This window comes from Theropithecus gelada, chromosome 15 (assembly GCF_003255815.1).
Source record: "Theropithecus gelada isolate Dixy chromosome 15, Tgel_1.0, whole genome shotgun sequence".
Lineage (NCBI taxonomy): Eukaryota > Metazoa > Chordata > Mammalia > Primates > Cercopithecidae > Theropithecus > Theropithecus gelada.
The window spans coordinates 5,950,808-5,964,944 of NC_037683.1; the positions used below are offsets into that span (position 1 = coordinate 5,950,808).

Below are 14,137 nucleotides of genomic sequence, written 5' to 3' on the forward strand. Positions count from 1 at the left end.
ACAGAATCCACTGCAAGGCACATTGGCAAAGGCAGACCGGCAGGAAGTGTAACGGGGCCACCCATGGCTGACTTTGCATAGGACAGTCTGGGGCCTTGGAAGGAGGGGGAAGGTCTGTCTGGGGAAGGATGCCCTGTTTCGAAGGCTGGCTTGGGGGCTGGCACAGGTCCGTGCCTCATCTGTGGGCATCTGCCCTGCCTCAAGGTGCCCGAAATGCTGCCCTTTACAGCCTCATCAGCTTTTCTCGTGGCTCCCTGCTTCTGAGCTCCAGCGGGAGGTGACCTGGTTTGATGTTTTTCCTGTGGCTTCTTGGCATCCAGTGTCCCCCATCGTGCAGGTGGCCTCATTGTTGGAGACACTCACCCCATCTCCTCACTTCTTTGTTCACCAAATGCCAGGGGCACACCACAGGCCAAGGCTGTGCAGCTACATCTGGCCACTCTTGTGACCTATTTGATCACTACCTCTTTGGAGAGTCGCAACAAAGTTGGTGTCACCAGAGTGCAGCTGCACAAATTACTCTCCACTAATTCGAGTCCTTTAAAAGTCCCTGGGCACTGGGCCCCTATGTGGCTGGATGCGTTTGTCAAAGCCTGTGTCTGACATTCAGGTGCACCTAGCAGAAAGCCAGCGTGCAATTCTAGAAGACCAGCCTAGTCCTGGGGCTTCCGGTTGGGAGGCTCAGCCCGAATCAGTAGGAAAAGCCACCAGCCCTGTAGAGAGTGCTCTCATGTCCTGGGACCAGCCTCCCAGCTGCAACACAGGAATCCTTCCTTCAGCCTGGAAGGAAATGCAGACACCTGCACGTGTTTAGACGCCTTGTTGAGAGGAATTCCAGGGCAGCGCTCGAGGGTGGCTTCTGTGGACTTCACTACTTGCTCCCTGCCTTGGTGCCCAGGCCTGCCACATGATTCTTTTCCCTGCCTCTTCGCCAGATGCACAGAGGGCTTCCATGGTGCTGTGAAAGAGAAAAATAGTTACTGCTGTTAAAAGAGTCAAAGCAGACGGGCTGCAAGCTGCTTTCCTGTTCTCTAGGACCTAGGTTTATTATCCTCATATCCTTTCTTTCCAGCTCTGACCTATGTCCAAAGCAACCATCGTACTAATGCCCCGTTCACCCCAAGGGTGCTGCTGCTCGGGCCTGTGGGCAGTGGGAAAAGTCTGCAGGCCGCCCTCCTGGCCCAGAAATACAGGCTTGTCAATGGTGAGTGCCCCAGGCGCTGGGCTGCCCAGCTTGGAGCGCCTTTCCCTGCCTCCTGCCCCTCCTCCCCAGCTCTCTCATTGTATCTGGGGTGGTGTGGGGGAGAAGGGTCAGTATCACTTCTTTTTCTGGCTCTTTGTTCTTAACTATTTTCTGTTAGTCCATCTTTGCAGGAACAGATATTTTTCCTCCCGAAGAATATTGCCGTAAAAACATTAACCACTAAAAACATGCCCACAGCCCGAAGAGACAGAACAGTTTTCAGTCATCATTTTTTATATCCTTTGGAGCGGGGGGTTTGTCTGTGCCGTGTGCCAGCGGTGGCTCCCATCTTGCCCCTGCCATCTCCCCTGAAGCCTCAGCTCCTGCATAATAGGAATGTGCTGTTTATTTATTTTCTCCCGTCTCGTTTGGCGCCCCCAACCCAGGTCAGTGTGTTTACAGGCAAACAATTTCTGAACCAGAGGAAGACTTCTCGCTTTGCACAGTTTCAATAAATATTTTACCAGGAGGAGAGAAAATATTGAAATCAGCTCTCCAGGTCTTTCCCGGTGTGGTCCCAGGCGGTCTTGGATGCCAGCTTGTGTTCAGGAGGATAAAGGGATGGGAATGAGGAAGAAACTGTAGCAGAGACACACTGCCAGGTTGAAGGGAGTTAAAAGCGCTGCCGCCACGCACACCATGCTCCACAAGCCTGAATAACTTCTACTGTATTTACTAAGGGAACATGAGACCTGCACCCCCAAATATATGCATATGCATACAACCCCCCAAATTATACAGGTATACCATATGAATGTGGAGAGGGAATACAAACAAATATATAGACACACAAATATACGTACAAATGTTTATACATGTATATACATATATTTGTGTATGTATATACACATATACGTACAAATGTTCGTACATGTATATACATACAAATATATGTATACGCCTCCCCAGAAGGATCAAGCTTTGAATAAAAATGCTTCTCAATTAGGCCTCCTCCAGCTTACAGTTCTAAAGCCACTGAGACTAGCAAGGAATCCATGACAAAAGTCACACCCCTAAAATGAAGATAGAGACCTGAACAATTATTCTGCAAATTTGGTTACTATGGAAAATTAACCAGGACATTTAGAAAAAAAAAAATGCTTTTCCTTGAGTTCATCTTTAAAAATGAATTTCAATAATTCCTTCTCCTTTTGATTGTGTCTCTTGTTACAAGACAAAATTTCCAGCAGTGTTAGGGATGGCTTCTTTGTTCCGATGACCCGCAGTCTACCTGTGGCGGCACCACTTGCTTACATGCGTGCACACATCGTTACCGGAAGGGACAGAGTGAGCGCGGAGGGGCACTGGCGGTGGTGGGAGGGTCTGAACACACAACAGCGATACTGTAATGCAGTGCAGAGCTTTATGGAAATAATTGTCTCGGTGCTCTGTTTTATGATGCAGACACTCTCATTCAAGAAAAGGTTTTTTTTTTTTTTTTTTTTTTTTTAATTTAAATTGCATTCAGCACACCAATTATGAAGAGAAGAAATTATCTTCCTAGATTTTTCCAAAAATGAAAATAGGAAGGCTTGTCATGGTTTTTGCTTGTTACCTAAGAGCCATGATGGGGCTTGTTTAGATAATTAAGCATTTGGAGACTGCCTCAGGAAGTTCCCATTTATCAAGGGGTTCTTGATAAACACAAGACATCATGATATTTAAGCAAACCCATTTAAGGGACCTAAGGCAGGAAGCGGTAGCCTTGGGATCTCTCTGCAAATGCCTGTCTGAACCCAGAGCTCTGGGTGCTGTCTGCTCCGCTGCGGCCATCCGCTGGCCTGGTTCTAAACTTACTGCCACAGAGTTCATCAGAAGACCCCACTTAGGATAGTGGGATTATACATGGACACAACTTTCTGAAAGGCAAGAGCCACTATTGGTTAAAGCGCTAACTGCGCAAACCCTGTGACCCTGGGATTTAACTCCTAGGAGTTTATTCTGCTCCAGCACTCAGATATGCAGCGAGAGATGTGGCAGAAGCATAATGAGAAACACAGGCAACCTCCAACTCTGTTAATAAGCAGGTTTGTGAAATAAGTTGTGATAAACCCATGTAATGGATTGCGAGGCAGCTGTTAAAAATAAACCTGTGGCCGGGCGCGGTGGCTCAAGCCTGTAATCCCAGCACTTTGGGAGGCCGGGACGGGCGGATCACGAGGTCAGGAGATCGAGACCACCCTGGCTAACACAGTGAAACCCCGTCTCTACTAAAAAAAATACAAAAAACTAGCCGGGCGAGGTGACGGGCGCCTGTAGTCCCAGCTACTCGGGAGGCTGAGGCCGGAGAATGGCGTAAACCCGGGAGGCGGAGCTTGCAGTGAGCTGAGATCCGGCCACTGTACTCTAGCCCGGGCGAAGGAGCGAGACTCCGTCTCAAAAAAAAAAAAAAAAAAAAAACCTGTAAAGTGATTTGATGTCGGTGATACATGGCTAAGTAAGGGAGGAGCAGAAAACAATTTGCTCAACAGTATCCAGGGGGTGAGCTCGTTTTTGTTTAAAAAAGCATGTTAGTTTATGCTCAGAAAAAAACCTAAAGAAATATCCATACACCAAACTGCTTATCTCGGCAGAGCTGTGTATTATACAATTCAGTTTCTTTTTTTTTTACAGTGAGCATGAATTCCTTCCTTCCTTCCTTCCTTCCTTCCTTCCTTCCTTCCTTCCTCCCTCCCTCCCTCCCTTCTTTTTCTTTCTTTCTTCTTTTTTTTTTTTCGGGTCTTGCTCTGTCACCCTGGCTGGAATGCAGTGGCGTAATCATGGCTCACTGCAGCCTCCAGCTCCTCAAGTGATCCTCCCACCTCAGCCTCCCAAGTAGCTGGGACGACAGGTATATGCCACCATGCTCAGCTAATTTTTTATTTTTGTAAAGATGGGATCTCTCTATGTTGCCCAGTCTAGTCTCAAATTCTTGGCCTGAAGCAGTCCTCCCACCTAGGCCTCTGGTTTCCTGTTTGACTCGTGTACTATTTAGAATGCACCTTGCTTAATTCCCACATATTTGGGGATTTTCCTGATTGCTTTATATTCTTGATTTCTAATTTAATTCTATTGTGGTAAAAGAACATACCCTATGTGATTTTGATCCTTTGAAATATGCATATATGGTCTATACTGGTGAATTCCAAGTGTACTTAAACAGTAGGTATTCTGCATTGTTGGAGATAGTGTTCTATAATGTTGGTTAGGATAAGATGTTTGACAGTGTTTAAGTCTTCTATGTCCTTAATGATTCTCACTCTACTTATTATGTCCGTTATTGAGAGAGGTGTGTCAAACTCTCCCAACTCTTTTATTTTTAATTTTTTACAGTCATCCGGCCCAAAATGTCAAAAATCTCCCAACTCTGAATTGTGGATTTGTCTATTCTCTGCAAGTTTTTGCTTCATGTAATGTATTGTTAAGTGCATACTGTCACACCTCAGTGTCCATGGGGGATTGGTTCCAGGACCTTCCTTGGATACCCAAATCTGAGGATGTTCGAGTCTCTGATACAAAATGGCATAGTATTTGCATATAACCTATGTACATTCTGCTATACACTTTAAATCGTCTCTAGATTACTTATAATACCTAATATAATGTAAATGCTATGCAACAGTTGTTATACTGTATTGTTTAGGGAATATTGACAAGGAAAAAAGACTACATGTTCAGTGCAGACATGATTTTTACCCCAAATATTTTCAACCTGTGGTTGGTGGACTCCATGAGTGTAGAAACTATGGATATGGAGGGTTGACTGTATACAGTAAGGATCGTTATATCTCATTGGTGAAATGACCCTTTCATTGCTAGGAAATGTTGCTTTTCCTCTCTAGCAATACTCATTTTCTTGAAGTCTACTTTGTCTGATGTTAATGAAGTTTCTCTAACTTTCTTATGTTTCGTGTCTGTATGATATTCCTTCTATTCTTTTTCTTTTAAACTATCTGTGTCTTATAGTCTAAATATGTGTCTTGTAGGCAGCATACAGTTGGGTCTCACTTTTTTTTTTTTAAGAGACAGGGTCTTGCTCTGTTGCCCTGGCTGGAGTACAGTGGTGCAATCATAGCTCATCGCACCCTCAAACTCCTGGGCTCAAGTGAACCTCCCGCCTTGGCGTCCCACTGAAGTTACAGGCATGAGCCACCACGCCTGGCCTGTTTTTGTTTGTTTGTTTTCTACTTGTGTCATCTGTTCTTTGTTCCTCCTTTCCTGCCATCTTTTGGATTAACCAAATATTTTTTAGTAATTCATTTTTTTTCTTTCCTTTTTAGCCATATCTCTTTGCTTTATTTTGTTAGTGGTTGCTAGGGATTAAATATTCATCTTTTGCTTGTCACAGCCTATTCTGAGTGAATATTACACCTCAATACGTATGGTATCAGAGACCCGCAGCAGTAGATTTTTCTATTTACCTTCTTTACAGTTGACATACATTTTACTTGTGTGTATGTTATAAACCCTACAATATATTGTAATTATTTTTGTTTTAAATAGTCATTCATCTTTTAAAGAAGTGAAGATATAAAGGGGGAAAGACTTTTATATGTACCCACCTATCAATACTCTTCACTCCTTGGTTTAGATCCAAGTTTCCTTCTGGTATCATTTTCTCTCAGCCTGAAGAACTTCCTTTAACATCTCTTGTAGTGAAAGTGTGCTGGTGACAAATTTTCTCAGCTTTCATACGCCTGAAAATGACATGATTTCATCTTCATTTTTGAAGGATGTTTTGGCTGCATATAGAAATCTACGTTGACAGTTTCTTTCTCTTAACACTTTAAAGATGTCATTCTATTGTCTTCTGGCTTGCACTTCTTCTGATGAGATCTCAGAGGTTATTTTTACCATTGTTGCCCTACATATTAAGCACCCCCCCCTGCCTCCAGCTGCTGTTAATATTTTCTCTTTAGCTTTCAGCAATTTGACTGTGATGTATCAAAGTGTGACTTACTTTGTGTTTGTTCTGCTTGGATCTCAGAGATTCTTGGATGTGTGGGTTGAAATTTTTAATGAAATTTTGAAATTCTCCTGTCATTATCTTCTGAAATCTTTTTCCTGCCTGTCTCTCTTCTTTCTGGAACTCCACACATATGTTAGACTGTATGGTATTGTCCTCCAGGTCTCTTAGATTTGGTTCTTTTCTTCCAGTCCTTTCCCATCCCCCTCTTTGCTGCAGTTTGGCTACTTCCTGTTGCCTCTTTTCCTGTCTTTAAATTCACTGATTGCGGCACACCTAGTGATTTGTTTCATTTAAGATACTGTATTTTCCAGTTCCAGAATTTCCATCTGGTTCTTTTTCACAGTTTTCATTTCTCTGCTGAGATTCTCCATCTGTTCACTCATTTTAACTACCTTTTCCTTTAAGGTTTTAAATGCACTCATAATAGCTGTTTTAAAGTCCTGGTGTGCTGATTCTGACATCTGTGTCATCCCCTGATCTGATTCTATGGCCTGTTTTCTCTTCTCATAGGAGAAAAAACATTTTCCTGCTTTTTTGCATGTCAAGGAGCTTTCAATGAAATGCTAGACATTGTGTTTCTGATATTTTTGAAGGTCTGGATTGTGTCATCATTCTGCTTTAAGAGTATTGAGTTTGGAGGATTAACTCCATCCCATTGAAGCTTATTTTTAGGCTTTGTTAAGTGGGACTAGAGTGTTCTTACTCTAGGGCTAGAGTATCCCTGCAGCTAAGGTCTGCCCTTTCTGGAATCTCAGCTGAATGTCTGGGGTGTTCAGCAAGTTCTCTCACTTTGGTTGTCAGAATGCCAGCATCTCCCAGCCCTGTGTGAATTTCCATTCAGTTCACAGCTTCCCGGTAGCTTTTCTCTACCAGGCCTCTGGAGTCTCACCCTGCACATATGCAGCTCCATATTGGCCAAAGGCTCAGTGAGCCCTTATGAGATTTCTGGAACCCCTTCTGTTCACAGCTGCCTCCTCTCCATTACCCTGTTCTACAAATTTTGGCTGTTTCTGGCTCTAGTCTGTTGCTCCCACCCAGTGAGCCTGCTGATCCGTTTGGGCTCCGCTTCTCCTGTGCCATGACTTGAGAAGTGCCTGTAGGTAGAAATCCAGGATGAATATGGGGCTCATTTTGTGTGTTTCCTGCCTCTCAAGGATTACAGACCTGTCTCTCTGTTGTCCAGTGACTCTAAAGAATTGCTTCATAGATTTTGTTCAGTTACACAGCTTTCTATAAGACAAGTTAAATATGATACCCATTACTGCTTCGTGGCCAGAACTGGAAGCTAAGCATGGGTTTGATGTCACACAGACCTGGGTTTGGACCCCAGCTCTGCCCCTTAGTGGCTCTGTGACCTACAGCAGGTTATTTCATCTCTTTGAGCCTGAGTGTCTTTACCTAAGAAATAACAGGTTATTGTGAGGGCCAAATAAAACAAAGCAACAAAGCACACTTAGCACAGTGCTTGGCACATAGGAGTGTCTCAGTTCCCAGCAGCCTTTTTTTTTTTTTTTTTTTTTTTTGAGACAGTGTCTTGCTCTGTCACCCAGGCTGGAGTGTAGTGGTTTAATCTCTGCTCACTGCAACCTCTGCCTCCTGGGCTCAAGCAATTCTCCTGCCTCAGCCTCCCAAGTAGCTGGGATTACAGGCTTCCACCATCATGCCCGGGCTAATTTTTGTATTTTAGTGGAGACAGGGTTTCACCATGTTGGCCAGGCTGATTTCGCGCTGCTGACCTCAAATGATCCTCCCTCCTTGGCCTCCCAAAGTGCTGAGATTACAGGCATGAGCCACCGCGCCTAGCTCCCAGCAGCCTTTATTTCTCACTTATATGTCCTTTGCTGGTGAGGCTGCCAACCACATTGGATTAAATTAAATGACAACTGCTGTCATTTACATAGTGAATTAAGCATATCATTATTGAGGAATGAATCCTTGGTGACGGTAATTTTGTTAAACATTCATGCTATCCAGTTAACTGTAGGATGTGTTTTTGGTCTCTTTAGTATAGGCAGAAAACTTCTTAGCCCTAAAGGTAAGAAAGCCAAAAGTGTGCAATGAACAATTCATGAAAATATAGCTTAAATCTTCTGGCTTTGGCTAGGAAGGGCTTTCACGGCCAAGGAGGAGTCGCCTGTGTTTATTCACTCGTGCTTGTTGCCCAGCACCTCCTATGTGCCAGCCCTGGCTCAGGGCTCGAGACAGTGGGGCCAGAGGGAGGCTCCTGCCCAGGGCGAGCAGGTGTCCAGAAGGGGGCAGCTGCCACTGGCCAGGTGACTCCAGCATGGTACCTTTTTTTTTTTTTTTTGAGACGGAGTCTTGCTCTGTCGCCCAGGCTGGAGTGCAGTGGCGTGATCTTGGCTGGCTGCACCCGCCGCCTCCCAGGTTCAAGCGATTCTCCTGCCTCAACCTCCCGAGTAGCTGGGATTACAGGTATACACCACCACACCCAGCTAATTTTTATATTTTTGATAGAGACAGGTTTTCACCATGTTGGCCAGGCTGGTCTTGAACTCCTTATCTTAGGCCGGGCGCGGTGGCTCAAGCCTGTAATCCCAGCACTTTGGGAGGCTGAGACGGGCGGATCACGAGGTCAGGAGATCGAGACCATCCTGGCTGACACGGTGAAACCCCGTCTCTACTAAAAAAATACAAAAAAAAACTAGCCGGGCGAGGTGGCGGGCGCCTGTAGTCCCAGCTACTCGGGAGGCTGAGGCAGGAGAATGGTGTGAACCCAGGAGGCGGAGCTTGCAGTGAGCTGAGATCCGGCCACTGCATTCCAGCCTGGGCGGCAGAGCGAGACTCCGTCTCAAAAAAAAAAAAAAAAAAAAAAAAAAGAACTCCTTATCTTGAGTGATCGCCCACCTCAGCCAAAGTGCTGGGATTACCGCCACGTGGTGCCTTTTAATGATGAGTCAGCCCACTTGAAATATGAATCTATCCTGTTATGTGGCCCCACCATCCTGTGGAGATGACCTGCCAGCTGGAAGGGCTGTGGAAGCAACGTGCCGCATCCCTTCTCCGTGTAACAAGGGTGCGAATGTGGACACACTTGAGGCACATTGCTCAGAGACGAGCAGCCCTCCACCGGAACGCTGATCTTCCGCAGCGACCTGGAGGGCGCCGAGTTCTGCGCAGCAATTCCAGGTGCAGCAAGGCCCTGCAGGGCTCCTCTGTGGGCAACATCCTCGTTAGTGTCTTCCCCGCGCCGTCCATTTTTAATGTGTTCTTTGCCAAATGCATTCCTTTTCATTCCACCTCTCCCTCTTCTTTATTTCCCGGCTCCTTTTTGATATTTACTTTTACTTGGACACATACCCACACACAGAAAAACCCTTTTATGCTTTTTTCAGTGACCTTTTTTTCTCCCCCCCCAGCAGGCAGCACTGGGGGTTCTTTTTTTCTCATCCTTCCTCCTATTTAAAATTTAATGGGTGCCTTTCTGTTCCTCTCTCCTTCAGTCTGCTGTGGGCAACTGCTGAAAGAGGCTGTGGCAGACAGGACCACGTTTGGCGAGCTCATTCAGCCCTTCTTTGAAAAGGAGATGGCAGGTAGGCCACGTTCCCACTGACTGTCACGACCTTACAGGCTGCAGAGAGAACTTTCTCTTTGTGCGGCTCTCTGAACATCCGGGGGCTCAAAACTGGGGAGAACAGCTGGGAAATGGAAATTGGGTTTTCTTGTAAGCTAAGGCTCTATTGCCTGTTTCTAGTAAGGCCTCTTGGTGTCTGAGCCCGATCCCCAGTGAGGTGAGTTTGTGGATGTGTGTTCCTATTTCTCAAGACTATTTGCTTTTCATAACTGGTACCACTTAAGATTGAGAGCCAAGAGAGGCCACAGACCTCCCCACATCTTTTTTTTTTTTTTTTTTTGAGACAGGGTATCAATCTGTCACCCAGACTGGAGTACAGTGGTGCAGTCTCAGCTCACGACAGCCTCAACCTCCTGGGCTCAGGTGATCCTCCCACCTCAGCCTCCCAAGTAGCTGGGACTACAGGTCCATGCCACCATGCCTGGCTAATTTTTTTGTATTCTTTGTAGAGATGGGATTTCTCCATGTTGCCCAGGCTGGTCTCAAACTCCTGGGCTCAAGTGACCCTCCTGCTTCAGCCTCCCAAAATGCTAGGATGACAGGCGCGAGCCACCATCCCCTGCCCCTACACCCTTTGTTGTTTGGAATATAAAAATACTGTGGGTAAATATTCCAATTTAATCAGCACTCAGAAGCCAGAAGGTTCAGACAGCTTTGGGGATGTGAGTGTTGACCGGCATTGGTCCTCAGCAGTTAGGTGCTCGCCTGTTTGACAGGGGAGGCAGGACCAGATCCTCTTTCCAGGTGCCCTCTGTGACCCACAGTCTGAAGGCATTCCTAAGATCTGACCACCAGCAAGGGCACCTTTGGGAGCATTCTAGTCAGGCTTCCTGAGTCCACGAAGGAGCCACAGAGATGGGACTGAGCTGCTGAGGCCACACAGCCAGTTGGTGGCTGGGCTTCTCTGGATCTTCCGTCTGTCTCTTCCCTGGGGCAGTGAATTTCCCACTCACTCACCCACACCTTCCTCCCCTGCACATGCTGCGGCTCCTCCCAGCAATCAGTGCACACCCACTTGTCAAGTCTGACGTGCACACGTGCTTATTGTGAAGAAAGTGAATTCCAGAAGCAGCTGCCGTTATAGTGAGCAGTGCGGGCATTGGCTAGGAACCCTCCTGGTAGAAGCTTGTGGCCTTCTCCTACCACTTTCTAGATGGAGCAGGTTGATGAGGAAGCACATGAAAACAGGCTCTGTCCTCTCAGCCATCCGCTGAATGGGCCTCCCGGGGAGATGTGCTGGCCGGCCCTCCCAAGTCTCTCCTTAAGATGTCCTAGTCCGCGGGGCGGAGTTCCAGTGTGTGGAGTAGGAGCCATCAGATGCAATGATCTGTGTAGGTGCAGGGCAGTGAGCGGGTCTGGTCCTGGGTGTCTGCAGTGGTCCACAGAATGAGGTGATCTGTGTAGGCGCAGGGCAGTGAGCGGGTCCGATCCTGGGTGTCTGCAGTGGTCCACAGAATGAGGTGGTCTGTGTAGGCGCAGGGCAGTGAGCGGGTCCGGTCCTGGGTGTCTGCAGTGGTCCACAGAATGAGGTGATCTGTGTAGGCGCAGGGCAGTGAGCAGGTCTGGTCCTGGGTGTCTGCAGTGGTCCACAGAATGAGGTGGAGGTAGGAGGCACCAAGGAGGGTGAAAACCAGCACGAGCTCTCATGCTTCCCAGTCTGGTTCAGATTCCAGCGCTGCCTCCACCAGCCATGTGGCACCAATAAACCACCTTGCCCTTCTTGAAGCCCCAGGCTTCCCGGTGACAGGATGGAGATAGAGTTACCTTCCTGCAGGGCTGTCCTGAGAAGCAGCCCTCATCCACGTGCATAGGGCCTGGGAGGCCACAGGGCAGCTGCTGCTCTTCAAATCCACCTAGCGGCCGGGCGCGGTGGCTTGTCCATCATCCCAGCGGGTGTGGTGATTCACCCCTGTCATCCCAGCACTTTGGGAGGCCGAGGCAGGTGGATGTTTTCAACTCAAGAGTTCGAGACCAGCCTGGCCAACATGGTGAAACCCCATCTCTACTAAAAATCCAAAAAAAAAAAAAAAAAAATTAGCCAAGTGTGGTGGTGGGTGCCTGTAGTCCTAGCTACTCAGGAGGTTGAAGCAGGAGAATCGCTGGAACCCGAGAGGCAGAGGTTGCCGTGAGCCGAGATTGCACCACTACACTCTAGCCTGGGTGACAGAGTGAGACTCAGTCTCAAAAAAAAAAAAAGAAAAAAAGGCCACAGTAGCAAGCAGCAGCAGTGGTGGAGTACCTGTTGCATCCTCAAGCATAATTTCCCTCCAGTTCTCTCCAGATTCCCATTTACTGAGGTGGGGATTAGCACCCTAAAGATTTGTTTAAAAAATAAGTGAATGTGATACCAAATTAACCTAATTTATATAGTTTCAAGTCGTTGCTGGTAGTATCCTATAGTATGTCTGGAAGGTAATTTAATTCCCCACTAACAAGCATAGTGGTTCAGAAACAGAGACAATGGCCGAGCAGCTGAGGCCGTGCCAATCGGCCAATCCCAGGGAAGGGTCTGCAGGAATTCGTTGACTCTTCTTGCAGTTTCCTTGTCCATTTGAATTTTTTTTCAAAATATAAAATGACAAAAATAAAGATGTAGGTGGTTTCCAGATTTGCAGCCCTTCAATAATACTAAAATGCACACTCCTGTATGGAGAAACATCCCTGGTGATCTTATTAGGATATACTGAGGCCTGAGTCCGTGGCGATGTCCATGGACAGTGGCAGTGGTGATGCTGTACTGCCGTACGCTCCCACCAGCAGTGTGCACATGCTCATTCCCTGCCTGTCTCTGCCATCTCTGGGTATTGCCAGTGTATTTGTGTTCTGTTGCTTTGTAACAAATGTGGTTTAGAACAACACAGATTTATCTTGCAGTCCTGTAGGTCGGAAGTTCTGAAATCCAGGTATTAGCAGGGCTGTGCTCCTTCCTGGGTCACTCAGGAAGATTTACTTCCCTGCCTTTTCCAGCTTCTGGGGGCCACCTCCATGCCTCGGCTCATGGCCCCTTCCTCTGTCTTCAAAGCCCGCAGAGTGGCATTTTCCAATCTCTCTCTCTGACCTCTGTGTCTGCTATCACACCTCGCTCTCTGACTCTGACCCTCTTACCTCCTTCTTACAAGGACGCTTGGGATGACCCAGAACAGTCCAGGATCATCTCCTCATCTCCAGATGCTTAATTTAACCCCATTTACAGAGCCCTTTTTACCATATCAGGGAACATATTCACAGGTGCCAGTGATTAGGATGTGAACATCTTTTTGGGAGGTTTTACTCTGCCTACCATGGCCAGCCATTTGAATCTTTGCCACTTTGTTAGGTGACAAAAGATGTGTTTATTTTTAATTGTGGTCTTCTGATTGTCGGTGAGGTTGGTAAAGTTGAACGTATTTTCATAAGATAATTGGTCATGTGTATTTTACCTTTGTGAACCACCTCTCTATAGCCTTGGCCTGTTAACTGTTTTTCTCTTTGCCCATTTTCCAATTAAGCTATTTTTTGGTCCTAATTGGTTTGTCAGTGCTCTTTGCGTATTAGGGTTGTTTACATTTTTCCATTGATTTTTCTTTATTTTATCTCTATGTTTCAAGTCACGTTATAATTTGGTAGTTTTAGCAATTGTTGGGAAAGAGAACAGTGACTTCTCACAGCCCTTTAGTTCTCAGGCCTCGTGGGATGTCACGGTCACTGAGAAGGTCATATGAGGATGTTGGTTTTTTATGAGGTCATGGAGCACTTGGCCTTCTGGTTTCCTCACCTCCTCTCTCCTACCATTTGACAGCACAGTCTTATCTTCCTCGTCTTATAGGGAGTTGGGCATTTACAGATCCTTAATTAACCATCAGATATGGGCACCATTTTACTGACTTATTCAAACTGTATCTTTTGAGTAAATGGGGCCTATTGTTACTTCCTCTTTGAGAGACAAAAATGAATTTGCTTGAATCAAAGCACATCAACTTTGTACAGAGCCGGCTTCATTCATCCACCACTAAAAGCAAACCCAAGAGTCCTTTCAAAGGTGGTCCAAGCACAGAGTCGTTCTTGTGTTTGTTTTTTGTGTTTGGGGGATGCAAAGGAGGCTGACGGCACAATTCCCAATTTTCTGTAAAGTTAGCGAGACCCGGATCACTTCGATCTTCAATGTTTCATGCTGAATTTTTTCTTCCACAGCTTTTTGTTTATTTAGACAATGTACCTCTATACTTTCACTCTTCCTACAAAATTAAAGACACAACAACAACCAATATCATATCTCCCTAACGGAAGCAATAAATTCTGTCATTTCACTAATCCTGATCTTGCAGGGATAACAAAGAATGCATTTACATTCATAACCACTAACAGGGTCTCATTA

The 14,137-nt window shown here is 46.2% G+C and overlaps 1 protein-coding gene across 2 annotated transcripts in view; it reads left to right on the forward strand.

The window, feature by feature from the left end:
• The window catches only part of AK8 (adenylate kinase 8), a 158,652-nt gene that overhangs the window by 55,551 nt on the left and 88,964 nt on the right, over positions 1-14,137 (forward strand). For both annotated transcript variants that reach the window (XM_025359097.1, XM_025359096.1), the window contains exons 9-10: positions 1,073-1,204; positions 9,653-9,742. In XM_025359097.1, the coding sequence (XP_025214882.1) occupies positions 1,073-1,204; positions 9,653-9,742 (222 nt within the window). The remainder of the gene's footprint in view (positions 1-1,072; positions 1,205-9,652; positions 9,743-14,137) is intronic.